The 25,999-nt window shown below is 40.5% G+C and overlaps 2 protein-coding genes across 6 annotated transcripts; both read right to left on the reverse strand.

The window, feature by feature from the left end:
- Window positions 1-460: 460 nt before the first annotated feature.
- On the reverse strand, window positions 461-4,531 carry LOC119893501 (MOB kinase activator 2). Its single transcript, XM_038705714.1, has 5 exons — window positions 4,133-4,531; window positions 2,400-2,539; window positions 2,157-2,253; window positions 1,362-1,486; window positions 461-1,273 (listed from the first exon to the last, which is right to left on the reverse strand). Exons 1-5 carry the CDS (start codon window positions 4,213-4,215, stop codon window positions 1,035-1,037), a joined length of 684 nt encoding a protein of 227 aa, XP_038561642.1. The 5' UTR covers window positions 4,216-4,531; the 3' UTR covers window positions 461-1,034.
- A 749-nt stretch (window positions 4,532-5,280) lies between these two features.
- ppp6r2b (protein phosphatase 6, regulatory subunit 2b) lies at window positions 5,281-24,947 on the reverse strand. 5 transcript variants are annotated; one of them, XM_038705711.1, is made up of 26 exons: window positions 24,624-24,945; window positions 23,561-23,695; window positions 23,040-23,212; window positions 22,743-22,905; window positions 22,509-22,607; window positions 22,001-22,187; window positions 19,931-20,068; window positions 19,778-19,843; window positions 19,518-19,630; window positions 19,307-19,420; window positions 18,230-18,350; window positions 17,730-17,891; window positions 17,431-17,649; window positions 17,250-17,314; window positions 17,044-17,159; window positions 16,835-16,920; window positions 16,633-16,710; window positions 16,446-16,543; window positions 16,305-16,362; window positions 16,053-16,174; window positions 15,738-15,907; window positions 14,805-14,961; window positions 12,756-12,835; window positions 12,066-12,276; window positions 10,802-10,939; window positions 5,281-9,001 (listed from the first exon to the last, which is right to left on the reverse strand). In XM_038705711.1, the coding sequence occupies exons 4-26, from the start codon at window positions 22,868-22,870 to the stop codon at window positions 8,968-8,970; spliced, it is 2,760 nt and encodes a 919-aa protein (XP_038561639.1). In that variant the 5' UTR covers window positions 22,871-22,905; window positions 23,040-23,212; window positions 23,561-23,695; window positions 24,624-24,945; the 3' UTR covers window positions 5,281-8,967. The 5 variants fall into 5 exon arrangements, with proteins under 5 accessions (XP_038561639.1, XP_038561638.1, XP_038561636.1 ...); XM_038705710.1 differs by having other exon boundaries at window positions 17,422-17,649; window positions 24,654-24,943; XM_038705708.1 differs by having other exon boundaries at window positions 17,422-17,649; window positions 24,624-24,943.
- Between the last annotated feature and the right edge of the window lie 1,052 nt (window positions 24,948-25,999).

Below are 25,999 nucleotides of genomic sequence, written 5' to 3' on the forward strand. Positions count from 1 at the left end.
TTGGATGGGGTGTGGTTTGCCACATTTTCTATTATTGTGGCTTCACTCCAAGGGACTACATTTGACATGAAACAACGACAAATGTTTACAGTAAGTGCTTTGGTGTGTTTGTGTGTGTGTGTGTGCGTACTCACACTGTGCACACACATTTACAGACTACAGTTTTCTGTAACTGACAGTGAAGGTTAAAATGTGATACATGCTGGGTTCCTCTGCTGGCAGCAAGTGGTGCCGCTCTCAAACAAAGGCCCGGCCAGAAACATGTTGATATTATAATAGCAGCAGTTACTTTAGGATGAGGACAAAAACACATCAGATAGTTGCAGGAAACTGTACTGAGAGTGCCCAAATGTAGACAGGAACTAAATAAAATCACCGTAAAGTTTCTTATTTGATCGCTTTTAGGTAACTGAGAAAGCATTGAATATTATCGAATTCAAAAATCTAACAAATACAGATAATTGTGTCATAAATGTTTATTAGAGTACAGACTCATACATAAAGATGCAGAGCTAAGCAGTGCCATTTCATGCTGATGCAGTCACAACAATGTAATCACATTTGCATCAACACACCATACTTACAGATTTTCGCAAATGTGCATTTGCAAAAATGTAACTATGGCACATTTTGTCTATATTAACTGTGAACGTGCGTGTTACAGTGAGGAAGACATAAATGACCATGAAGATCTTGACCTTATCAAAATATAATAATGTACCACAGTGTACAAAAAACATGCAACATAATAAGTATCATAATAACTGATGGCAACTATATACAACAGAAGCTGGTCTGGTCTGATTTACATATTTTTAAAGCAAAACAGACTTATTCTCCAACATACTGTTTATAAACAGTATTTTCTATTGTACAACATCCAGGCTTTAAAAAAAAAAATCCATACTGAGAAGTAAGTTTAAGTCTGGTCCAGAGTTGGGAGCGACACGATATAGCTTTATAACTAGATATAACAAGTAAATAAGCTTGTGATGACAATGTGAGTGTACAGTATGTGTGTCTGTTCTTTAGGTTCAGCCTTGCAGTCGCAGAGCTGTGATGAGGTCCTGCAGCGGCTCAGTGTCCTCTGGGTCCAACAGGGCGTGCTGCCGGCAGAAGAGTGTGAGGTGTGTGAAGAGTGTGTTGAGGTGTGGGTGCAGGCCCAGTGCGAGTGTCTCTCTGTAGTGAGACCAGTAAATGTGAGCCAGAGTCCTGAAAAACAGCAAAAACACCTTCTGGACCAGAAAGACGAAGCCTGTCGGAAACACTGAACCTGGAAAAGAGTGAAGAGATTATGGCTTTGGGAATGTGGAATGTGATGCAGAATAATGCATCATAAATAAATAAAAAACGCCTTTTACCTGCTTTTGTGGGGAACACGTCTTCATCAGTCAGTAGCTCCTGAATGTATGACATGGCATAGTCAAAGTAAAGTGGAGCAGAGCACTTCAGCTTCCTGCCGTGGTCATCGGTCCAAAAATAAACCCTGAGAACGCCAACACAGACGGTCATTAGGACAACATGCTACGTGTTCCGCCTTACAAAGGAAATAACAGAAACTAAGTTTAATGTTTTGGAAAGCATAAATATTATGATATCACTCCAGGGTAACCTGATTGCAACTGAGTAAAACCTTTCTGCTGATAAAGACCATTAGATGCAGCTGAAAGCTGTTTCCATGGTCAGAAAAGAACATGACTAAACTTTAGCTATTATTTAAACAAATGCTGCACCATAGGAGATTTGATGTGTTATGCTAGTATTTGGAGTTATGCTAGCACATCTTTCTAACTCCACTGTCCCCAGATTCTATTCATTCTATTTAATTTATCATATCCCTCTGGAGCCACAAAAGTCTTTATACATGTTTATTCCCAGCAGTACAATACTGCCCAAGACCTAACAGACATTGATATGTAAAATTGGTGGTGTTGCCCTTTTAACAATGGAGGTGAGTACTGTTCAGTTTCATTTGTGCAACCAAAAGAGCCTGGGGGGAAAAATGCAAGGCCAGTGGTTATTTTAGAATATCTGCATATGAAACTTTTAATAGCTGCATGACGAGAGACCTCTTGGACAAAGTGAGAAAATATGTTATATCTATTTGTGATTTGGGTGAACTGACCCCTATGTGCAGTATAAGTTCAATAACGTACGTGTTTCCTGGTCCACAGGCGGTTGGGCAGGTGCTGGGAGTGCAGAACTCACACACTGCACTAGAGAACAAGTTGATTTGCTGGAAAAATGCCACGGCTGAAAGAAATCAGTAAGAAGAAAATTACATCTTGTTTGTATTCCTGTGTCTGTTTTTTGACCTTTTTTTGCAGTGTGTGGAGAACAATAACGAGCGGGAGCACAAACAGTCAAAAATTTGCTGTTTGATGGGGTCTACTACTCACTGTTGGTGGCAAGCCACTCTGCCTTGTCGACGCCAGGCGGCAGCTCTGTGAGGGCAGACATGTCTGTGTGTGTGATGCGCTGGCACACATACTGCTGCTGCAGATATGGACGCTCCTCCAGAAAATTATTATTAATCCCCCTTTGGAAGACAGTGCAGAGTTAATGAAGCAGAGACAGAAAGAGAAAGACAGAGAGACAGAAAGTATCACTGTGTAAAGCAATCGATAGGTCAGTGGATTATTTACTCCTGCTGCAGCCAGTAGATAACACGTTTTACACTCTCTGGTGTTCTCTCATCTGTCTTTCCCCCCGTCGCTGGCACACACACATGCAAACGAGTACAAACACCGCTGTAACTGCAGACCTGAATGTCCAATAAAGCAGCAGTTAATGTCAGGAAGGCGGTCAATTCAGAGCCAGACTAATTAGTGTTAATGAAGCTCACTGTTGCAGTGGTCAGTGGTACAAAGCAAAAAACTGGAAAGGACTAACGTTGTGCAAGATAATGTATAGAGCTGAGTGCTGAGGCCTGTTTTCCAAACTAGTCTCATATACCTACTGATAAGCTACAGGTAGTTCTTCATAATCAGCAACACAGGACTGGCAGCTTGAGAACTTGATAACTACATAGTGTGAGTGCAGGAAAAGAATGACGTTTACTAATACCAGTGTGTACTGGAAAGTCAAACTTGGCAGCATGATTTGACTTTATGCAAACAGGGAGGCCACATAGCTGTAGGCTTTTGACGACGATTACTGCCCTGCTCCATCTCTTTTATAGCTAGCATTAGTGGATTTTTGGAAGATGGCGCCTTGGATTGAGTGTGGTGGATTCAGGCAGCTGCCACGCTCAGTTTTTAGACGTCTACTCCCACAGCAGCTGAGAGTTTGCTCAGCGTGACCTTGCCCACTGCGATAAGGGAAACACACTGCTCTCCCTGGTGTAAATGTGTGTGTGTCAGATAGTTTAATGGTCTAAACAGCAGGTCTTTGTCCAAGGTAAAGGTCAGGGGAGGCCGGGAGGGAGGAAAAGTGACAGAGAGGAATGTAAACATTGGCTGTACAGTAGTGCTGATCCTAACCATGACAAACTTGTCCACAGAAACTTCTTTTGTTAACATCCTGTTCTGTCCCAGCTCTCTGGTATTAATTCAATCACCACCTCTTGGCTACCAGTTGTCAGCACACAAACAATCTTTCTTGTAATGTTGTGTTTGTGTGTAAACACACTCCCCTGTGACCCTGCTCTCGGGCCATCTGGTTACCTCTACCTCTGCTGTGATGGGGAAATAAACAGTCCTCTTCAGCACAGCATGCTGGTTCTATAGGATTCATCCTAGAGCAAATATTTGCATAGTGACTGTGCATAAAACCCATGAACATAGTCTTTCATCGTCTTGGTTCAGACTACTTCGCAAAATGTGTTCCTGCTGTTAAAGGAATCTACCTTCACTGATGCCATCGGACAAATATGCAACACACACGCACGGTTATCTGGAGAACATTCCTCAGTAAACCCTTTGCTGCCAGCTTTCTAGTCATGTTTCTTCCACACTTTGCAATGCTATAATTACAACCTTCTTTTCTGCACATGAATATGTTATTTCAGAAAACAGGAGTATATTAAGGTGGCTACAGAAAGATGGAACAGCAAATGCAAAACACCTCACTTGTTGCCAGATAAGAAACTGAAAAAGATTATTAGAGTGAAGAGAGACGAAATACAACTTACAGTTTTTCACTGCTGATGTCAGACAGCTGAAGAGTCTTGGTGTCTGCCTTCGTAGCCGAGGGGTAACTCTGGCAACCCCCCATGGCGTGAAGCTAAGAGCAGAGCTGTTGGTCGTGCCAGCCCCACTTTTCCATCCCAAACATAACTAACCAACACACTTCTACACACTCCTGGCAGCATATGGTAACCGCTGCTCCAACACAAACATCTCTCAGCTCACAAGTGAATCCACACAGCTGAAAAACACATATGGCAGCTTTCTGACAAAGTTTTCCAAAACACACAGCAACAAAAACAAAAAGTAGCCCCAGGAGTTGGAGGATTGTCTCCTGAGCGGAAAGTGAGGATCTCCAGCTGTCTGCCTCTCCTTTTCCTCCAGTGATCCGGTGTCAGAGTGTATGTGTCTCCTTTGTCTGTTGTCCCACACCCCACAGGCTCCTCCTCTCTCAGCTCCAAGTGGACAGGCAGGTTTCTCCACAACCCACAAGTATAAAACACAACTCCGCCCTCTTCCCCTTTCCACCCACTGCATACACACTCTCTTCTCCCATGGAGAGAGCTGGCAGGTGCAGGTGACAACGTAAAAGTTGGTTGGGAGTGGAAAAGGAGGGAGGAAGGCAGGGACAAGAGTAGAAAGAGAGGCTGGAGCACCCGCAGGTGTGTTCGGTATCCGTGCGCCGCTTGTAAACTACGGAGGAATGTGCAGGCATGCATGATGCATCTGAGCCAAGGAATGTAAACACAATGAAAGGGCAATGATGTATAGATAGGACACCAAGTGGAAAAATGTTGCAAACATTCAAAGTGTATGGATGCAAGAGAAGGGTCTTCACTCCTCCTCCACTGTTCCATGAACTCATTTAACCTCTGCCTGCAGCCCAGAAAGATCTATGTGACAGGCAGGTTTATGTTTGCACTGCGGGAGGGCGTCGCATAAATTCAATGTGGCTTGACATGTGCAGGAGACAAGGAACATATTTGTGCTTCCAAAGATCAAATCCTGCTCTCTTGCTCTCTTTGTGCTTGTGCTGTATGTGTGTGTGTGTGTGTGTGTGTGTGTATGTGTGTATATGTGTGTGTGTGTGTGTATGTGTGTATGTATGTATGTGTGTGTTATTGCAGGCTGTAAATATGAGACAAACACAGGCTCATGATTCTTCTTGGTCTGACATATTTATTATGTTCATATCTGAATGTACAAGCTAAATTGACAACAGGTAACAGACACATTACTATCTAAATGAAAACAAACAAAAGAAACACCAGCATCAGTCCACTTTACAAAAAAAAGGCATTCTACAACATGGCTGTCTTTCACACCACTCCTCCCCACCTACAAAAATGTAATAAGCTATAATGCAAGAAAGATTTCAACTTTGAAATGGCCTCAGTGTAAGTAACAGACAATGGGATGAAGTAACAATTTATCACCCATTGTTGCTCATTTCAAGTTTTGGGCATACACTGTACAATACAGAACATACCCAATGAGGTGAATGAGGCTAATGTGCAAACTTAATGGCACTTAAAGATGACTGTATTGTACCGCATGCCATTATGCATAACATCACACCATATCCGTAGCTACACTGCACACGCACCACACTCTCAATGTGAAGGAGACACACACACACACACACACACACACACACACACACACACACTATAACACAAAGGTAAGGGTCAGACGCAGTGCTTAGGTTTGGTGAAAGACGGGATGACATATTCTGACCCTGTACACACACTGACCAAAAAACAGCCCTGTTTTTCTCCTCTAACCCGGACTTCAAAACCACTTCAAACAGCTCAAAGCGCTGAACGGATAAAAGCTAAATATCTGTGATCTAAGAGGAATCTTCAAAGTCTTTCTTTGATGCGTGGCATCATCCTCTCCTACTGCAAGCATAACTCCATCTCATGACTTAAAAAAAAAAAAAAAAAAACACGACAGAGGGATCAAAAAAGACTGCTTTAGATAAATCTAGACCTGTAAGACCATTGCAAGAAAAGAGGCTACTTCACAGATATGAAACCCAGCAGTACACTGGCGGGAAGACACAGTTTGGCAAAAAGCTTTGAAGAAAAAAAAAATTCTATTTTAAAAGTATCTACATGATTCACTCATTCAAGTCACAAACATTCCCACCCGTTTTAGTGGGGAATAATGTGGTGGCACTTGGCACCACTAAATACAAACCAAAAGTGCTTCTTGAAAAAGTGCTTTCAAAATAAATACAACAAATCTATGTAAATCATTCCCTAGGCATATGAAATTTAAGTCAACTCCTGCCCTGAGAAAGAGAGAGACGAGGAGAAAGATCAAGTAAAGCATGACCGTCTGCAAACACACACTTAAAGGATAACACTGGTTGATTACCGCTTGGGTCTTGTGCACAAAGATTTGTATCGTTTGTGATTAAACTGTACTCAACAAGTTAAATGTTAATAACATTAAGTCAACTCAAACAGGTTTTAAACAACCAGTGCAGTCAGATAACTGAAACAACTGTATTCAAAGCACCCAAAGTGTTAATAGTAAGGCTGCGACTAATGATTATCTTCATTCCTGATTAATCTGATGAGTATTTTACTGATCACTCACAAATTCTTAAAACCCAAAGTGATGCCATCAAATTGCTTGTTTTGTCTGACCAACAGTCCAACACCTGAAGATATTCAGTTTATTATAACATTAGAAAAAGAAAAGCTGCAAATCCTGTATAGTGAGAAACTTAAATAGGTAATGTTTGGGATTTATGTCTGAAAAATGAATACCTTCGGTTTCGCTTCCTAATAAGAGAAAAATACCAGATCAACCTAATTATAAAAATACCAAGTTAACCTAATAAAAGTGGTTAACCTGGTATTTTGTGTAAAACTGATAAATGAAATTAAGACCCAAGTTCTAATAAACCAGAAATATTCCTTTAAGTAAATAATATGGAGGACATACTGCAGACTGCTCACATTCACGCATATTAGGGCTGGGCGATATGGACCAAAAGTCATCGTACTGTTGGGTATTTTCTGCTTAGTGGGCTGCCATCAGTAGTAGGCTACGTTATATAAAGTCACCAAAAAACAAAACAAAACAGAACATGTCTTCTGGACTTTTCTTCCCACGATTGCGTTCACAGAAGCATCTGTATCACATGTTGAGGAGGCGTGTGACGACGTAGCCTTTCAAAACAAAAACAACAAGCTAAGCTAAGTGAGCTAGGGGGGCTGCACACAGACACAGAGGGAGGGGTGGGGCTGCGAGGTGAGGGACAGAGAGGAGCAAAAACTGGCAGGACTTTCCGGAAACATATTAATTAATTCAACATCAAACTATATCGGTATAAACTGTCATTGTCTAATTTTGTATCTCTTTTGAAATTATATCGGCATACCTCATTATACCGATATACCGCCCAGCCCTAACGCACATGCACACTCCCAAACTTTCATGTAGGAGGCATGTAGCAGAGGAACAGGAACTGATGCTGGGGTATTAACCAAAACACAGACATCATTATTGCCTCATTTCAACGGTACAACACACACATACAATACACACGTTGCAACCTGCAAAACAACCGCCTTTCCATACATTGGATTTATTCCAAAAATAGATATAATGTTTATATATACTGTTTACATTTATATTACGTTTACATGTTACCAAGAATAGCCACAACCTAATACAGGTTCAGATTTCACAATATTACATTTAAACAGCTCTGAGCGTGATATGAATTGCTATGTGCACATCACTGTGTCTTGTAAGGTTGTGTTTTTTGCATGTGTGTATAGATTTGGTGTGTATACATGTGGCACTGTGTGTGTGTGTGTGTGTGTGTGTTACACAGGTGTGCTTTCTTTGTATCTGCATACCTCTTCTTTGACCTGAGAATGCACTCTGTACCTCAGACAGAGCTCAAACACACACGCACACACATACAAGTCTACACACATGGATACAACAGCATATAACGCCTCTAAACTACATGAACCTGTCAGAGGTTCGAGAAGGAAGTGACACATGACTCCCAAATCTGAGGCCCCAAATAAACAAAAAGAGAGTGTTTGTGGTCCACATGATTATTGAGAAATGATTTAGGCAGGATGTATGAAAAAAGGCTTATTATTATCACTCACACATTTGCACTAATAAAATGTCTGCCTAGCATGTACTTTGAAATGCTGAAGAACAAAATGGCGGCTAGCTATGCAAGCATCTTGGCTTTTGTAGTCTTGGCTGATTATTTGAGTATAGTTTTCTTTACTAAAGTGTAAACAGTCAAATGCTCTGATAGAAAAATTCTGAGCAGACATGCTCAAACAAGCTGAGATTCTGAAGCTGAATTTAATAAAAAGGTCAAATTTCAAACTTATGTATTTGTTTTGTTAGGATTAAAGTGCTGACGCTCAAAAACTCAGTGTAACATCTGCTCCTCTCAACAGATAATAGAATTTTCACTTTCCCATGTTCAATGGGATTTGAACACATTTTAAAATAGTTCACATCTAAAACAATTTGGCTTTGGGGGTCTGGCACAACAAAATGTTCTTTTAAAGACACATTCCTCTTTGAAGCGGGTCTGTTGTAAATATGTCATGAAGGTAGCGGAGAGATCAACAGTACCCATGTGCAGATGTGTGTTATCCAGCATACGTACTGTTAAGGGCTGTTTGACCTCAACACTGAGGATTCTTTGGACACAAAGAAGGGCATTGGAGGGTTGCTAACAGGAAGCAAAGGTGGCATGGCTGGGTGTTGAATGGACAGGTATGAAGCATGTGTATGTGTGTGTGTGTGTGTGTGTCTGCGTGTGTCTGCCTGTGCGGCGTTGTTAAGCCGGTCCATTTGCAGACGAGTGCGTCTCTCTGTAAGGAAAAAAAAACAATAATAAAAACATTAGAACAATCAGAAAGAAGTTTGGTTTTATCTGCCAAGGTTTTGAGATATCCGAGTTTTGTTTCTCATCTGTCAAAAGCAAAATATCATTTCGTAACTCAGCAGGTCATATAGTAATTTTCAGGTGGATGATGATGATGAGGAGGATAAAACAGAGGAGGAGGACAGCACACAGACAGAGAGACTGATAGGGAGAGTGACAGTGTGGAGAGGGAAGACTGCTCAGCCCCTTCATGTAGCCGTGATGCCAAATGCAAGATGCGAGCATAGAGTGGCAGCAGCCTTGGGAGGTATGGAGAAAAGCAAGGGAGAAAATTAGGGGGGGAAAGCGAGAGGCAGAGGAGAGACCGAGGGACAGCAACGCCAGGACTTGCAGGAGCTACAGACAGATGAGGTGTCCACAAAATCACACTCACTGCTTGAAAATTACAGACTTGGAGTGCAAAGACCTTTATGGTATTGAATAATGGCCAAACAAGTCATTATGATGTCACAGTGAAGTTGACCTTTGGGTAAAAAATTGAATCACTTCATCATTGTATCACATTAAACATCTGTGTGAATTTTTGTCATAATTACCAGTTCTTGAGTTATGGCCAAAAACATATTTGTCAAGGCCATTTTGAGGTCACAGTGACCTTTGAGTCAAAAGTGTCACCAATTCCCTGTTCGACAAACTGAGAAATATGGTCATCAGTTCTTGAGTTATGGCCAAAAACGCAGAAGACACATAAAAAAGACCACTTGGTGAGGACAGCCCATGACAAATTCTTCTTAGCTTCAAAAGACAGTTCTTGATAAAAACTGCTAATCTGCTTATCTCCCTTAGTACTGGGGTGGTGGGAGAAGTGTCGTGATCTCAAACTGTGACAAAGACTGAAGCAAGGAAACAATATTTCTGTCTGTGTGGCTAGATACCAATATGCTAAATGATAAAATATGCATTTGTAATTTGGTTGAACTGGCCCTTAAAATTTTGACATCTGGGATGAGGCAACACCACTTGAAGAAACCAAATATGGCAACGTGCAATAGCAATGGAGTCGCAGTGGTTTTAGTAGTATAAAGGGGCAGCTGTGGCTCAGGAGTAATAGCGGGTTGCCTGTTAATCGAAAGATCGGCGGTTCACTCCCCAGTGTCCTTGGGCAAGATACTGAATCCCGAATTGTGGGATGGTGGCTTTTCCACCAGTGTGTGAATGATTTATTACATTTATAGGTTTGTGTTTCAGTGAGGACAAAAACACCAGCTGTGAGAAAGGTCTACTTGATACATTACCAGGGATTTGAAGCATTAGTCTTATGTGTGGTGACTTCACCCCAACTTTATTAACATATTATAATGGACATTTTGGGCGCACTCATTTCAGTTTCATTTAAAAATATGTTTTTCTACATAATACGATTGAGGGGTCTGTTTACAACCAGAACAATGTTGCCACATCCTAAAATCTCTGCAATTACATCAGAAAGTAAAGTGTTATCACAATAGTACGGCGGCCAAAACATCGAAACAATAAAACTCAGGTTGTAAAACAGTGAAACATTCCTCTTATCCATTTGTGGTTACACACGAATGTACAGCATTTTGGAGAGCAATCCAATTTTTATAATCAGAGTATTCCTGAAGCCAGAACTGCTTGTTGTATGGCTCATTCTTGGCTGGTGCTTTAACTTGGAATTTAAAGCATTTGTTTTGTATGGTGATCTCACCCCACCTTTATTCAGCGTGTGTAACACACACACACACACACACACACACACACTTACTGTGCGACAGCAGCAGACTGGGTAGCTGGACTGGCGGTAGGTGCACTGGGACAGTCTCCATGTTTCTTTCCCTTCTTGCCTTTCCCTTTCCCTCTGTCTTTGATGGAGAGTCCCTCTACTGGCAACTTATCTGCTTCACTGCAAAAAAAACAAATAAAGATGTAACAAACTAGAGGGAAAACCCAGGGGTTGTCACCTGATCTCATAGCGTCAAGAACAAACTGCCAATGGCTTAACTTCACCACAGTGGTGTGCTTGCGGCTGTCTACACTGATGCGTACAGCAACCTGTGCATCCACTCTTCTGTTACTACCAACATATAGCTGGCTGTGACAGGCCAAAATCAAAGTGAGTTGGGCGCACAGTTGCTAATACTTGCACTAAGGTAGTTTCTCTGAAATCTAATTGTATCATGCTTGTGGGTGCACAGTTTGTTAGTAACTTGTATGTATTGATTTGTTAGAATGCTGATATGTTGGATTGGTAGGAACTTCTATTCATGGCATGCTAACTGACATACTGTTAGTTGTGTGGGTGCTCTGAAAGAAAACAAATCATATCAACTTTAGTCTTATCAATGTTATGACTGGGACATGAATAATTGATATAATGTGAAAACACAATGGGTTATCGGACACCGCTCTCATCTTTTGGTGTAATTGCTTAAGTAAGATAACAGCCCACCATTCGATTTCTAATGATGATGCTGACTGTTTCATGCCGTGGGTCGTCACTTTGTTTGAAAATTACTGGGTCATGTAAAAGATATGGGATAAGCGTGGCATAGGGACACAGGTCCTTTAAGTTCTCTTCAAGTCACCAGTTGTGGTTTAGTATATTTGTTTGTAATGAATTAGGCTTGTCCTGAATTAAGGCCCAGGGAACTGTTACAACACATCCTGTTAAATGCAACAAGCAAACAAAAACATGTCTATTCTTATGATGGCCTTTTAAATCCTTCATACGACTTCGGGAAAACATTCCACACTCCAGAGCAGAAGACCTCAAGCACAACATACCGTCTGGCTGCTGGTCTGAATACTCTGGAGTCAAGGGGAGATGAGAAAGAAGGAACAGACAGGAGGAGGGCAATATCAGAAGAAAAACAGAGAAGGTGGAAGTAATATTGTGTGGGAAAAAGTCTGGAGGGGAAAGGGAAGGAAGGGCTCTTTAAAGGCACTTGAAAGTGTAATAGAAGAGGGGGGAAACACTGCACCAGTCGAGACAGAGCAGCTGCGCATTACTCAGGTGTAAGCGTGTGTACCTGCTGAAGACAGCCCTCTCGTTTTTGGCGTCCATGGTGAGTCGAATGGTCTCCTTGCCAGCCCCCGTGGTGATGGTCTCTGTGGTGACTGCCTCACTGGTTGCAGACTCCGTTTTGGCTTCTTCCTCATCGCTGTCTGAGCTGCTGGAGGAAGAGCTGTCTGATGCCACCAGTGGAGCTTTTCTCGCCACACACACACTCCACACACACGCTGCAGAGAGTGAAGGGTAAAAGAAGAACTTATCTGACTTAAACATGGATGTGTGCTCATGTCACTGGAGAAGTCACCTCATCACAGAGGTAAGAGATTGAGAGACAGTAGTTAAGAGCTGCCAAAATGCATGTATGTTTGGGTCTTAGGACTAAATTTGTTCCAAAATTGTAACAAATGATGTGTTTGTAATTTTTAATTAAAGAGTAACCACACACCCAAAATCATTATCCTCTGACTATATTAATTTAGAAAGCCTTAATTTTGAAAAAACATGCCACACTAAGCTTTTTAAAGCCCATGGCCTAAGTAGAATTTACACTGCATTGCGGACCACGACTTGTGGCTAGGCATTTTACACCAATGATGGGGGGTTTAAAATGACATGTTTTTAGTTCTTATAATTTGTTTCTGTTTGAATATTAATGAACATTTACATTTTAAATTATCACTCAACTGGGCACGCTGCAGCAACTTACGGTTCTGGTTTAGTTTGGTGTTGTCTGACCCACTGAGCTCCGAGTCCACAGGAGAGCTGCATCTGGGGCCTGTTTCAGAGCTGGGGACATAAGTCAGACAGATAAGAAACCTTGCAGGAAACACAGTACAGCCAATAAACTACAGACACACAGTCATTTCTATTTAGCAAGGGTTATCCGATTATTATTATATAATTTGTTTATTTCAATTGTTTATTTCATTCATTTAAAACAATGCAACGACAGCATTTAACATGAATGAAAAGGAGCAGAAAGAAGTTAAAACTTATAATGTCTGCCCCCTATCAACACGAAATCATTTACAGTTCCAATTCATTTGAGCTGTCTCATGCAGCCGTCTCTTTTTCTAAGACTTCAAAACACAAAATTACATCAATAAAAATTGATCTGCTATTTCGCAGTATTATATTTCTGCTGCATTGATATTTTAACATACTTCTTAAACACATAAATGGATTTAGAAGTTTTCATTTTACAATCAAGACTGTTCCACAAACTGACTCCTTTGATTGTGATACATTTTTCCTTTAGAGCCAATTTGAACCTGGGTTTTGTAAAAACCTCAGTACCTTTTAGTTCATATATACTTTTCCTCTTGGTGAATCTGTTTTGCAAATTGTTTGGTAAGCTTTCCAGATGAGCTTTATACATGGTTTTTAGAAGGTTATACTCTACTAATTCACTGAATTTCAGAGTTTTTAGTTGTATGAGTAGCGGATTAGTTGGATCTCTGTATCCGTTTCCACTGGTAATTCTAATCGCTCTTTTCTGTAAGAGTAAAATTGGATTAATGTATATTTTGCAGGCACTTCCCCACACTTCAATGCAATAAGTCATATATGGAACAATCAAGGAATTATACAACAAAAACAATGCATTCTTATTTAGAGAATCTTTGACTTTATACAACTTTATACAACACACCTACAATATCATTTACATATAGAAGAAAAAGTATAGGTCCTAGGACCAATCCATGTGGTACCCCACAAGTTATGTTACAATTTTGTTATATTATATTATAGTGGCTATGTTTGCCTGTGCTAAAAAATATTTGTTTATTTAACTTGTAAATACACTTCAGATACAAGAATCTGATATTAATAAATATTAATATAAGAAAACAAAAAAATATATAAATTTTTTTCATTAATTTATGCTTTATGGTTTTTCACTGCTGCGATGGACTGGTGACCTGTCCAGGGTGTACCCCGCCTTTCGCCCAATGTCAGCTGGGATTGGCTCCAGCCCCCCGTGACCCTGTACGCAGGATAAGCGGTTGACGATGGATGGATGGATGGATGGTTTTTCACTGAGAATTTGTTCAGAATTGTCAATGCATTCTCATTAAAGCTATTGTAGTCTTTCATTGTAGAAAAACTGTTATGCTGGGGCTTTTCTTTAAATGTAGTCTATTCTTATTTAATTATCACAACAAATTCTCAATGTGTAGTTTTATAATTACTGAGGGGGTTATGCAAAATATAGATATATTGTACAACTTAAATTAATAATTTATTTGCGTCAGTCACTGAACTCACTCAGCTTATATTTGGGACAGGCCTTTAATACCTTTTACACAACACTCCTGCTCAGCAAAGATGGGAAATAAGCTACTATTGAATTATTTATTTCAACCAGTATGAATATTACTTTCTTGTTTACCGTACTGGAGAATCTAACTGATCTTACGATGGGTACCATCTCCATATTGACAAAAGTTTTGACATTTATATTTGTATGCACATTCTAAGCAGCTTAGAACTAGCTCAAGCAGGTGACCCGGCAGGCTTTAAGAGGTTTTATACATTCAAAGAACTTATAAAAACCAGACCAGGCGTCTAACTGAGACCTGTGTTTATTTTTCAAAATGCATATCCACTCCATGCCAGTAAATGGGACAAGCATCTAATTGGGACTAGGCTTTTAACTGAAGTTTTACGGTGTATTATTACAATAGTATTATCAAAACAAAGCTTAAAGATGCCTTATGGCAGTTTTTCATATTTAGACCACACCTAGACTCACCAACAGAAAGGCTGGAAGTCAGTGAACTTTGCCCATCCTTTCTCCTCTGCCTCTGTAGCAGCTGGTTGGGGGTCTGGAGTGTCCCAGGCTGAAAAGCCCACTCCTGCTGCAGGAGCCTTTGAGTTGACCTCCCCAAAGTCCGCTATCCAGCCAGTGCCTGAGTATGGACAGCACCATTCACTCCACATGAGACACTTGCTCACAATCTGCTTTAGTCCTCACATACATGGCAAAACAATTATGCATTAAAGATATGCACCAATCGATCGGCCAGTGACTGGAACTGGCCGGTTTTCAGCTTGATCAGCCATGACCCGGTGACGTTGACAACAGGTCAAGGTAAAGCAACAGTGAACACACCAAAGCAACAACAAGCCTTCTCCACATGTGGCTCACCTGCTGTTGTGAAAAGGGGATTATGGGTGAAAAAAAAATCCAAAACAAGGAGTTGTGTTTTTTTGGGCGACTTTATAAAACTGCTGATAAAGAAAGTCAACACAGCAGACAGATACAGGGAGAGAGAAACAGAGAGACACAGAGATGTCCCCCCCATCAGTTACACTGTCATTATGTGGGAAACACACCTTGTTATAGATTTATTTTCAGAATTGTTTTTACCAAAAAGCTATGTCCAGTAGCCTAACCTGGAGCACTTTCTTATTACGAGAATTGTCTGAATGAGACAAGGTCTTGTAAGCGAGAACATGTAAAAGTTATTAAATAGTCAATGTTTTATTATGAACATACAATTGAATGGACCCCAGGAAGAACAGCCAATGCTCAAAGAAAGAAAGAAAGAATTTTCCATTACAGAAAAGTTACAAAAATGTTTGTGTATATTGTCAATTGTAATTATTAGAATGAAAGAAAATAAGAATCAGCAAAAATGGGAATCGTTGCAAATCTATTACTGTACAATATGATATTTCTCACTCTTTGTTGCCTCGGTCTGGCCCTGGCTTGAGAAAGGATCCAGGTCATCTTTAGGATCCTCTCCCTCCTCAGAGTCTGCTGCTCTGTCAGAGGCCTTAGTGCCAGATGCTTCTGTCCTATCACAAGCTTTACTGACTGCTTGGCTCTTGGATGATCGCGACCCACCAAACCTTGAATCAAACAAAATATTTTAGTATGTTTGACTGAACGAGGACACTACAAATGCACATACATTATGCAACTTCAAGCATAATGCTTAAATAAATCCTTCCTTAAGATAATGTTGATCTGTGTTTGTGTGTGCTGTGTGTTTACCTGTTACGGGACTTGGCTTGTGTTGCAAAATTTATCTCTTTCTCCTCCCAAATGTCTTCTTCATCATCGTCAAAGGGCTGAATCCTCTCCTTGGCGCAGGCCTCAAACACAGCTGCATTAGCCTGCCATAAAATTTGTTAATGCATCTTTAAGAATCAACATAGACATTCACAGCCCCAAAGCATTACAGAAATACAACTTCACAGAACAAATAAGTGAATGCATTTGGATAAAGAATCTAAATAAACTCACACTGTCCTGGCCTGCATCGATGTTGATATTGATCTCTGCAATTCGATCAAACGTTGCCCTGCATTAACAAGAGAAATCACTCAACTGACACACAATAACAATAGTTCACTGTCACACAGAGAGGAATGTCAGTTCATTTACCCGATGCTGTCATCATGATCAGTAAACTCCTCATCATTGAAGCCAAACTGATCGACAAAGTTAGCAGTCATCTGCTGGATCTGGTAGTCTGAAAAGGCCTAAAACACACATCACAACTTGAAATAGATGGCTATCTTTGATAACAGAAGTCCTCAATATTTTTGTGCACATGCTTATGTAAAGGTACCTGCTGTATTGTCAGTTCTTTAGGGAAAGGGCTCTCCATATCATCCTCTGAGGAAGGGCGTGTGTTTCCCGTGCCAACCTGGACAGGCGGAAAAAAAAACACCCCTCAATGCCACATTTGAAATTTGAGTGAGAGTGTAAATACAACCAGCTTGCATATGCTGTATATGAGCGTGTGTGTGTGTGTGTGTGAGAGAGCTCACCAGGTCTATGGTGTTCTTTCTATTGGTCTCTGACAGGGTCTGGTCCACAAAGGTTTCCCAACGCCCTTTGTAGTCCTCAGGCAGATCTACATCCAAAAACACAAGCACGACAGCATTAAAAAAACAATATTCAAGCAGAGTGGCGTGAATTCCTTCTTTTACAATCCCTTTCTTCCATATGGAATGTGGGTGCACATCTCCACACACACCTGTGATGAGGCTACTAATCTGTGTGTGAACCGGGCCCTTCTCCAGGTTGTGGACTACTGTGTTGGCAATCCTGGTCAGATGTCCCATGTACCCTCTTCTCATACCACCTTCTGACCTGAACACAGAAGTGCTACACTTAGGGAAACCCATTCGCTACTGCCTGTTAGCAAAAACAACACCATTCCATTATGTCAAAGTTCCTTACTGTATTTTATCATTCTCTTCCCAAGCTTCTAAAATCCTCTGGACAAGGTGGCAGTGCTGAAACAACTTGGGAGAGACAAAAATACAGTCAATCAATTGTTTTAATTCACAAATGGCTAGTAGATAAACTGCCACTTCAGCCTCTTGCTTCAAACCTAAGCAGAGACACCTACATGAGTCACCATTAGATTATGTGCAGAGTTTTCAGAGGTGACTGCATGTTCAGGGGTTTCAGTAAAAGCCTGCCCTTGTGAAGCATCTTGATGAGGGATGAATTTTTCCTGGGATCCCAAGCCAGGCTGAAGTCTCATTTCATGGGCACAGGGCCGGAGGATGGCAGCAACACAAAGCTCCACTTGGAGATGCAGGAAGTTGTTCCATGTATACTTGAAGAACAAGTCCTGAAAAAAAGGCATAAATTTTACATTTAACATCAAACAACTATCGTACTATGAAAATGCAACATGTTTGCTCATCTCACCAGAAGCAGGTCCATTGTGTTGAGTCGGCAGAGTTCCTGTGCTACGACCGCATGGCTAGCAGAGCTTGTATACAGCAGAGAGGCCACAAGTCTGGCTACATGCAGACGTGTGTTCCCTAATGGTTCCTCCAACACACCTAGACTAGTCAGCATGGGATTTCGCTAAAAGCACACGGATAGAGGTGTTTGAGAAACAGTCTGAAGTTTTAGCAGGGTTTTGTTATTCAGGTGCAACTACTGTATGGCAAAGGTTATCTGAATGGCAAAGAATCAAACATAACTACAGAAGAAAAGGACACAGCAAAAAAGAGCACAAGCTTGATATTTATAGCATGCTCTCTCTCTCTGCAAGAGAAAGAGCTTTCCCTTGTGAGTTTTGGTGTGGGATGAGCCCTTTCTTCATTTTTTGATGTTTCATATTACCTGAATTAATCATACTGCTGTTTGTGGAGGAATCTAATAATATGTACCTACAAATGATTAAATCTTTGTTTATATACCTTGGGTGGCTCTAGAAGTAGCTGGTGGAAGTGTATCAGGTGTGGTTGGATTGCCAACAAAATGCTGCTGTTAACAGTGTAACTTCTCTCAAATCCCTGAGCATCCATTACACCGTCCACCCTGTCATAAACACACACCAAACACATAAAACAGGAAACAGATGTATAGAACATTACACAAGAGAGGTGTGATTAAAGGTTCAGTGTGTATGTTTTAGTGGCATCTAGTGTTGAGGGTTGAGAATTGCAACCAGTGGCTCACAGTGCCTTCACGTGCTCCTCTGATGGTCCCATTTCCCAAGTTGTGAAGTAGTTCTTCCAACTTCAGTGTGTGTTCATGTGCTCTTAAGTCGGAATGTGGAATCAACATGGACGCTACTACAAAGATTTGATGGATTACCATTATCAGAGCGTAAACAACACACAGACATGTAGTTCACCCTACATTGACAGCAAATTAACCGTTATAAGTTAACCATATTACAAATTACATGTTTGTAAAATATGTATATGCATTACGTGATTTTGCACAAATCAAAGTTCTGTATACTTCTTTATGTCCCATGTATATTTTATATATTTTTTTGCAATAAAGATTTAAGGAGGAAAAAAAGATTCTGATTATTCTGACACCAAATGAATGGACCGCTCACCTGTCCCTTTTCAAGCGCGCAGGAGAAGCCACAGTGGCCACGTGTGGGCCTCCATTTTTTCCTACTTCTAATAAATACCCTACTAGTACTACTAACGGAACTTGTTCTTCTTCTTCTTTGAATGTATTCAATGTAGTGACGAAACGCGCTCTGTGGAGCAGTTTGTCCGTTTGGGCTACTGTGGAAACATGGCGGCGTCCATGTAAGATGACGTATGTAAGAGGTGTATGTAGAAATGGCTCATTCTAAAGCACTAAAAACATAACTGTTTATTATATAAGGTCTAAAAACATAGTTCCGTATATTGGATTTCTGTCAACAGATCCTCCTATTTATTACACACTGAACCTTCACCTGAAGACAATTAGAACTAGATAGTAATATTTATCCACAGTTTAAAACCGCTTTGATGTCTCACACTCACACAGGCCTCCTGATTTCCAGTAATGTGAGAAGAACTTGAATCCCATTGACGATGCAGCCCTCAGTACTCTCTCCTGAAAACATATTCTGCAACAACTGCTCCACACACTCCTGCCTGCAGAAAAACAGTGGAGTATGTCATCGCCTCCATCCTGTACAGAGAGTGGGCATGTGTTTGCATATGTGTATGAGTGTGATTCTGTCTGACTTACGACTCCAGCACAGTCAGCAAAGGGTCAGGCTGTGAAATCTCTTGGAGCTGATTGGCCTGGTCTCTGCTCAGACGAATTATGTCGCACAAAGTCTGAGATGCATTGGACTGCCTCTGTGAGAGAAAAAAACACAAACACATGAACATTCAGTCATGTAAAAGGTTATTGAAGAGTCTGTGAGTTCTAGTGATGTTTTATCAGATGTGAGTTACTCATTATTTAAAATATATAAACAAATGCTGAAATGCCCTTCCTCTTACCTCTTCATCTCTCTCAGGGTGAATGAGCTCTATGAGCCTCTGGGCTAGCTTCTCTTCATTCAGCCACTGTTGAGAAAAAGATCACATTACAACTGCAAACAATATCAGTGTGTACTGTGTAAATCTATTAATGTGGGTCCATTTGTCTCGTACAGTAAGTGTCTCGAGCCGAAGAGGGGGTGGCTCCACACAGCTGATGAGTCTTAGGAGCACATCCATCATGGCTGATGTATCAATATGCTTGAGGACCAAGGAAAGGAATCCCTCTTTCCGTCGCAGGAAACTAAGTACCTGAACAAGTCAGACAAAACACCACAACACAAAATACAAACTCAAAAATTGGTGTCCAGACTTACATTAAGAAAAGGACATGAGGTCAAGAGTTGTCATTGGGATTATTTTTTTGATAGAAAAATGATTATCGTGAGTAAGCGGGATATTGTTTCAGGAAAGACATGTTGCTGTCCCATTTATTGAAATTAAAATCAGCTCAAATCAAAATTTGGACATGCAAGTATAAATCAATCAGAATGCACTCTTAATACCGCTCTGTCAGTTTCTATGTACAGCACAGACATTTTGTTTACGCCTTATGCACTACTCATTTAGCTTCAGGGTTGAGTCTTTTAAACCTGTCACCAACAATAAGTGTTAATCAATGCATTACCAGCAGGTGTATCAAGTGGATGCCTGATATGTGTCCTCAGAGCTCCCTCGCTGAAAGTCTAGGGCTGTTAGGCAACATTAAGGCTGCTTACCTCTTATGTCTTTTCCTAAACACCTCAATGAAAAAAGTCATGAGGTCAAGTAAAGATGTGAAGGAGAATTCATAAGGAAGAGACAACCCCAGTGTTAACAGAACCTGACTGTACTACACTAGGTGACATAATAATGCGACGCAGCAACAGCGGATGTTACTGATGTTGGTCTGCAATGGTGAAACTACAATGTTCCGAAGACAGACTACAAAAACCTTATTTCGCCCTGTACATTTTTACCGTATTGTTTTACAATGGCTATATGAATGTGGACAAACTGGTGAACAATATTACTTCATTACCAAGGTTGGAATTGAAATACAGATTCTGGCAGTCAGTACGGACGCTAAGTGAAGGTCAGTCTATATAATGACTTCATACTAAATGGAGCAGGATAGTAATGTTTTAGTATTCATTTGAATGTCCAGGATAATATATAACTAATAGTTTTAACAATTAATAACAATTTGAAAAGGTTTTACACTACAGCAGATAGCAAACTTGAACACCAACATATTGTATGTCAAAGCAGCCACAACTACACCATCAACAACAGAGAACTAATGCAAGAGAACTGCAAGGAGACGAAGAGGGACAAACAGCGCCTGCACGAGAGACGTGACCCATGACCACTTCATAGTTTATATTAATACAGCACAGTGAGGATGCAGACACTCATACAGGAGACAAGTGTTATGTAACGCAGGTCAAGCTGTCTGTTTGTCTGTCACTGTCAACAGAGACTGCAGTCTGTAGTGTAGTTCATACACTTCACGGATAAACAACAGAATTGTGGAGTAACATAAGGCTTCATGAGAAGAAAGTTTTTATAGCATGTCAATACTTTTGTCCATATTCCCACCCTCACTCCGTAGTTCTCTCTCTCTGCTGCAAGTCTGCTTTGTGAAGGCCTTGTGGCTGACACTCAGTTACTCTGAGAAGTGCATCAACTAAACCACACACACATAATCACAAACAGATGCAAACAACAACAACAACAACGTCTATATAAGGTATTAATGCTAGCTGTGCAGATGATTCCAAACAGTTACAACCAAATATCCTTTGCAAATAAAAAAGGAAAGTATCACTAACAATAGTGTGAGCAAGAAAATATGTCATAGGCCAAAGTGATGGTCAAGGTCATAGGGTCACCAGAATCATTTCAAATCATCCTCCCTGGGAACATACATGTAAATTCCAAATGTCACAGCATTTGAGACAGTTTTCAAGACATACTGGTCTGAACAAGCTGGTCAGACGGACATGCCTACTGACTTTTACATGCTCAGGCCTTACAGAACTTTCCAGCAATCTCGGTTCCAAGTAATTCCCAGTGTGAGCAGTTTCCATTACCTTGCTGTAAGCACCCCTCAGAATTAAATCACAACAACACAAAAACATAGCTGTCATCTTCTCTGAATATGCCCTTTGATTCAGCTGTCTGAGTGTGTGTGTGTGTTACCTGCTCAGTCTTCCGTGTGATGAGGTTCCCAATTGTCTTGCTAAAGAAAGATGCCAGGAGGGGGTTAAGTGGGGACGGCTGCTCCAGAAAGGCATACAGAGTTTCCAGCAGAGGCTCCTCATTACCCAGCTTATCATTGATCACTCCCACATCACATGTCAGCAGCTCACATGCTATATTTGAATACCTGTAATAAATACACAATTGGCAGTAAAACCATCAGAAAATAAATCAAATCTTATTTTCTACCTTTGTTGATTTAGTGTTCTAAAGTAAACATTTTGTGGGACAAGATTTTCACAGATTAATTGTCCAACAGGCAATTAAGTAGTTTTACCATTTAAATGCATTTTCAATGGTTTGGTTTTTTCACAAATCTGAGCCCACTCAAGCTCTCATCTTTACTACAAAATGGCAGGTAAGAGATATGATGTAGTGCAGCACCAGCAAAACCCATTTTATCCCGGATACAGCATACCACATCAGCACATTCTCCACAACCACCTACTTGAAGCGCTTGGTCTCCTCTACACCAGCAGGGGGCTCTGTAGTAATCATACGGATGAGCTCCTGCATGCACTGGTCATGGCACAAGAACAGGAGAAGTCTACAAATCCATAATGATGAGAAAAGAAGCACCCGTAAGGCACCAGCATAATTTAATGGAAACTTGTATTAATAAATAAAATGTATTATTATTATTAATGTGCTGCTGATATGCTAAAGCTAACAACAAGCAGACCTCCTGTTCTGGGCCTTGCACTCCTGCAGCACATCTTCCTCATCCATGAGCTCAGTGAGAGTGACATCCTCCTTGTCCAGTAAAGCCTCCAGATGAGAAGATGTGTGTAGGTCAAACTTCCAAAACATGGCTGATGTCACTGTCTCATACACTTAGCTGTTCACTAAAAGAGGATGTAGAAAGGTGATCAGTATCATAAGCGTGTAGCATACATGCACAAGTTAACGGCACAATTTTAACTGTGTGAGTAACAATTCCTTTTGTTGTAAAATATACTGTATGTGTGTATGCTCTTACGTTTGGACAAGGAGTAGTATCCTTGGTCAGATCTTGCTAAACAGTCATTTGCCTTACTGACACTGCATGGCCTGGACATCAATCAGCATCAGCAAATTCACACAGTGAAGACACAAACACACGCACTTCACTCATCCTAACAACTGACAAACCCAGGAGAGATTGGCTTCAACCTGGTAATGAGAAATGAGAAACTGATTAACAAAAATGTTACAAAATCATTTCCAGAAAAATTGATTCGGTCTTCTTGAAGAAGAGTTATAGTCAGTGTAGGCTTGGCCTCCTCTCTGTAAGGAGCAGGAAGCAATTCAACTATAATTCAGTTAGTGCTGCACATCTATGTATTGACTTTACCCAGCTTGCTATGAGACTAGCCTCGCACATACAGTTACACCAGCAAATAACGACTGGAGTAAGAATAATGTTGAACAAAATAAACCCCCTACAGAAAGACACTTTAGAGGGCCATATGAATACTTGTGTTTAAAGAAAACTACTGAGTTGGGAGAAGACTTACTTACTTGCATTGGCTGACATCTGTGTATCGACAAACTGCAAACTTGAGACTATGTGCTGTGAAGATGACAGCTGAACACTGTATGAGGCAGGCAGGAGCTGTCACCGGCCAGTGGAAGAGATCTTCACCTTACACCCTCCTGTACCAAATCAGACCACAGATACAGTAAAGAATTTATCTTAATAAAACTGGCCTATGATTCAGTCCATTATCCACTAGATTAAGCAGTTGATTCCTATGGTGAATTTGCTGCTGATAAAGCAAGTTTGTATAAATTGTGGGGCATGGAAACAAATATGATCTCTAGAACACCTGGGTAATTTACAGCACACGGTTTTAAATGAGGCTACAACATACCCTGCAAATTTTTAAGCACCATTAAAATTGATTGCATAACATTAACGGTCTCTGAGTATGCTGTCCTAGTGTACCCACCCCTTCAATAAACATGTTGATGCTAAACAAACAGGTGTTTTAGAGCTCAGACTGTGAGCTTCAGGAATTCATCCTTTTACCATAAGACAGCTAAGTTAACGTTAGGTTTTAAATGTCAAACAGCAGCACAACCATGGTCAGCTTTCAGACAGGCCTATCTGGCGTCTTAAGCATCGGCAGGTAACGGTTCCTGTTAGCTATTAAGGGATATTAGGCTAATTAGTTATAACAATGTAGCAGTCATATAGGCGTGAATTACGGTTAATTAGCTTATCCAGACAGTTATCGTAACTTCACGTTAACTTAGCTTATCTGCTGTTAACAACAACCTGTCAGTAACGTTACGTTTCCAGTGCTTAACTTACCGACCGTGCCTTTCACATGACTAGCACGCAGAATAAAAATCAGCCCGCTAGCAATGTCTCAATCATGTTGCTAACGTTACCAAACTATTTCAATACGGTACCGGTAGCCAACCGTGTTCAGATCTAAAGCTAACATTAGTCAGATGTTGGCTGCGTGGCTAGGTGGGACGATGTCCTCCATTCAGACCTAAGTTACCGTCCTCCGACCACTTGACAGTTTTACGTTGGGTGATTTATATTTTTTCCCGAAACACAAGTGACGGTTACCTTTTATCCATCATTTGATTTAGTCGTCACCTGCAAGCTGAACGGCAACTCGGCGACTCTGGCTGTCAGGTCATCCGGAGGCCCATAGCTGGCTTTTCACGACTGCGTTGTTAGCTTGAAGATGCTACCCTTTCCCGGTTGCAATGTCATTTACAGTGTCGTTACACGGTGGTTAGTCTGCCGAGCGGCTGTGTTGACACTGTCCAAATTGTACTTCAGCAAGCAGGCAACAAAAAATCTGTCAGATTTGGAAATCAAAATGGCGGATACCTAAAACGTAATCAAAAGTTCGTCTGTCCATCAACTGTGTAAACATAAGACCGACTCCCTCTGTTTATTTGCTGTCAGTGTGAGACATTGCTGTCAGTAAGTTGTTGCACGATACAGCATGAAGTAGTTACTGCAGTAAAAATGTGTTATTCATATTCATAATTCTCAAACAAAAAGTGAAATAGTAAAATGTGCAAAAGTAGAATAGTGCTAATGATACATAATACAAATAATAAACATAACCCACTTAAGTGATAATGAATGGAATGAACAGTATCTATTATATAGGGCCTAATAATAGGATTGTTAATAAAATAAATAAATAAATAAAAGTAAAGTTAATAAACAAATACACATATACTTAACATGGCCGTGAGTGGTATACACAATTGTTAAATTAATTAAAACATAATAACTACAATCATTTGATGCGCATACAAATGTGTATAAACACAATTCTGTCTTTCTTTTTATTCTGATTTTTGCTGAAAAGCCCATCTTAATGTTGAATATTATATATTTATGTTATAACACCAAAAAAAGCAGGCAGATAAAACAAATGCACTACTGAAACAAGCTTTAAATGAACCCCAGAAAAAAAGACTCAAAAAAATGCTATAATTTATCCATCTCCTGGTGTACTAAGGGACCTGTCTTGATGCTGAACAGGACTTTGGCACTGTGTCAGGTTACAGGTCAGCACATTCATTATCTTACCATATGTGCATCTGCAGCTGCACTGTGGAGCTGTATGACCTGGCAAACACAGTTCCTGAAAAATACAGCATATTTTAGCTGTACTGATAATAATCCCTGCCAGACAAAAAACAGTCTGTCTCTTAGGCCAGTGGTGGAAGAAGTCTTCAAATAATATACAGTAGCCTACTTAAGTAAACTAAGCAATTGCATAATGTAGAAGAACTCCACTGCAAGTAAAATACCTGCATTGAAAACGTTATTTCAGTAAAGGAAATAGAATTGGCAACAAACTGCACTTAAATTATCAAATGTAAAAGTTATACAGAATGCCCCCTGTAAGAGTTATATTATTATATTGCATTGCTATTATTCATACATTAACCTGTAAGCAGTACCTACTTTAAAAT

This window comes from Micropterus salmoides, unplaced genomic scaffold, assembly GCF_014851395.1.
Source record: "Micropterus salmoides isolate LMB-PRFRI ecotype aquatic unplaced genomic scaffold, ASM1485139v1 Ms_hic_scaffold_8, whole genome shotgun sequence".
Taxonomy (NCBI): Eukaryota; Metazoa; Chordata; class Actinopteri; order Centrarchiformes; family Centrarchidae; genus Micropterus; species Micropterus salmoides.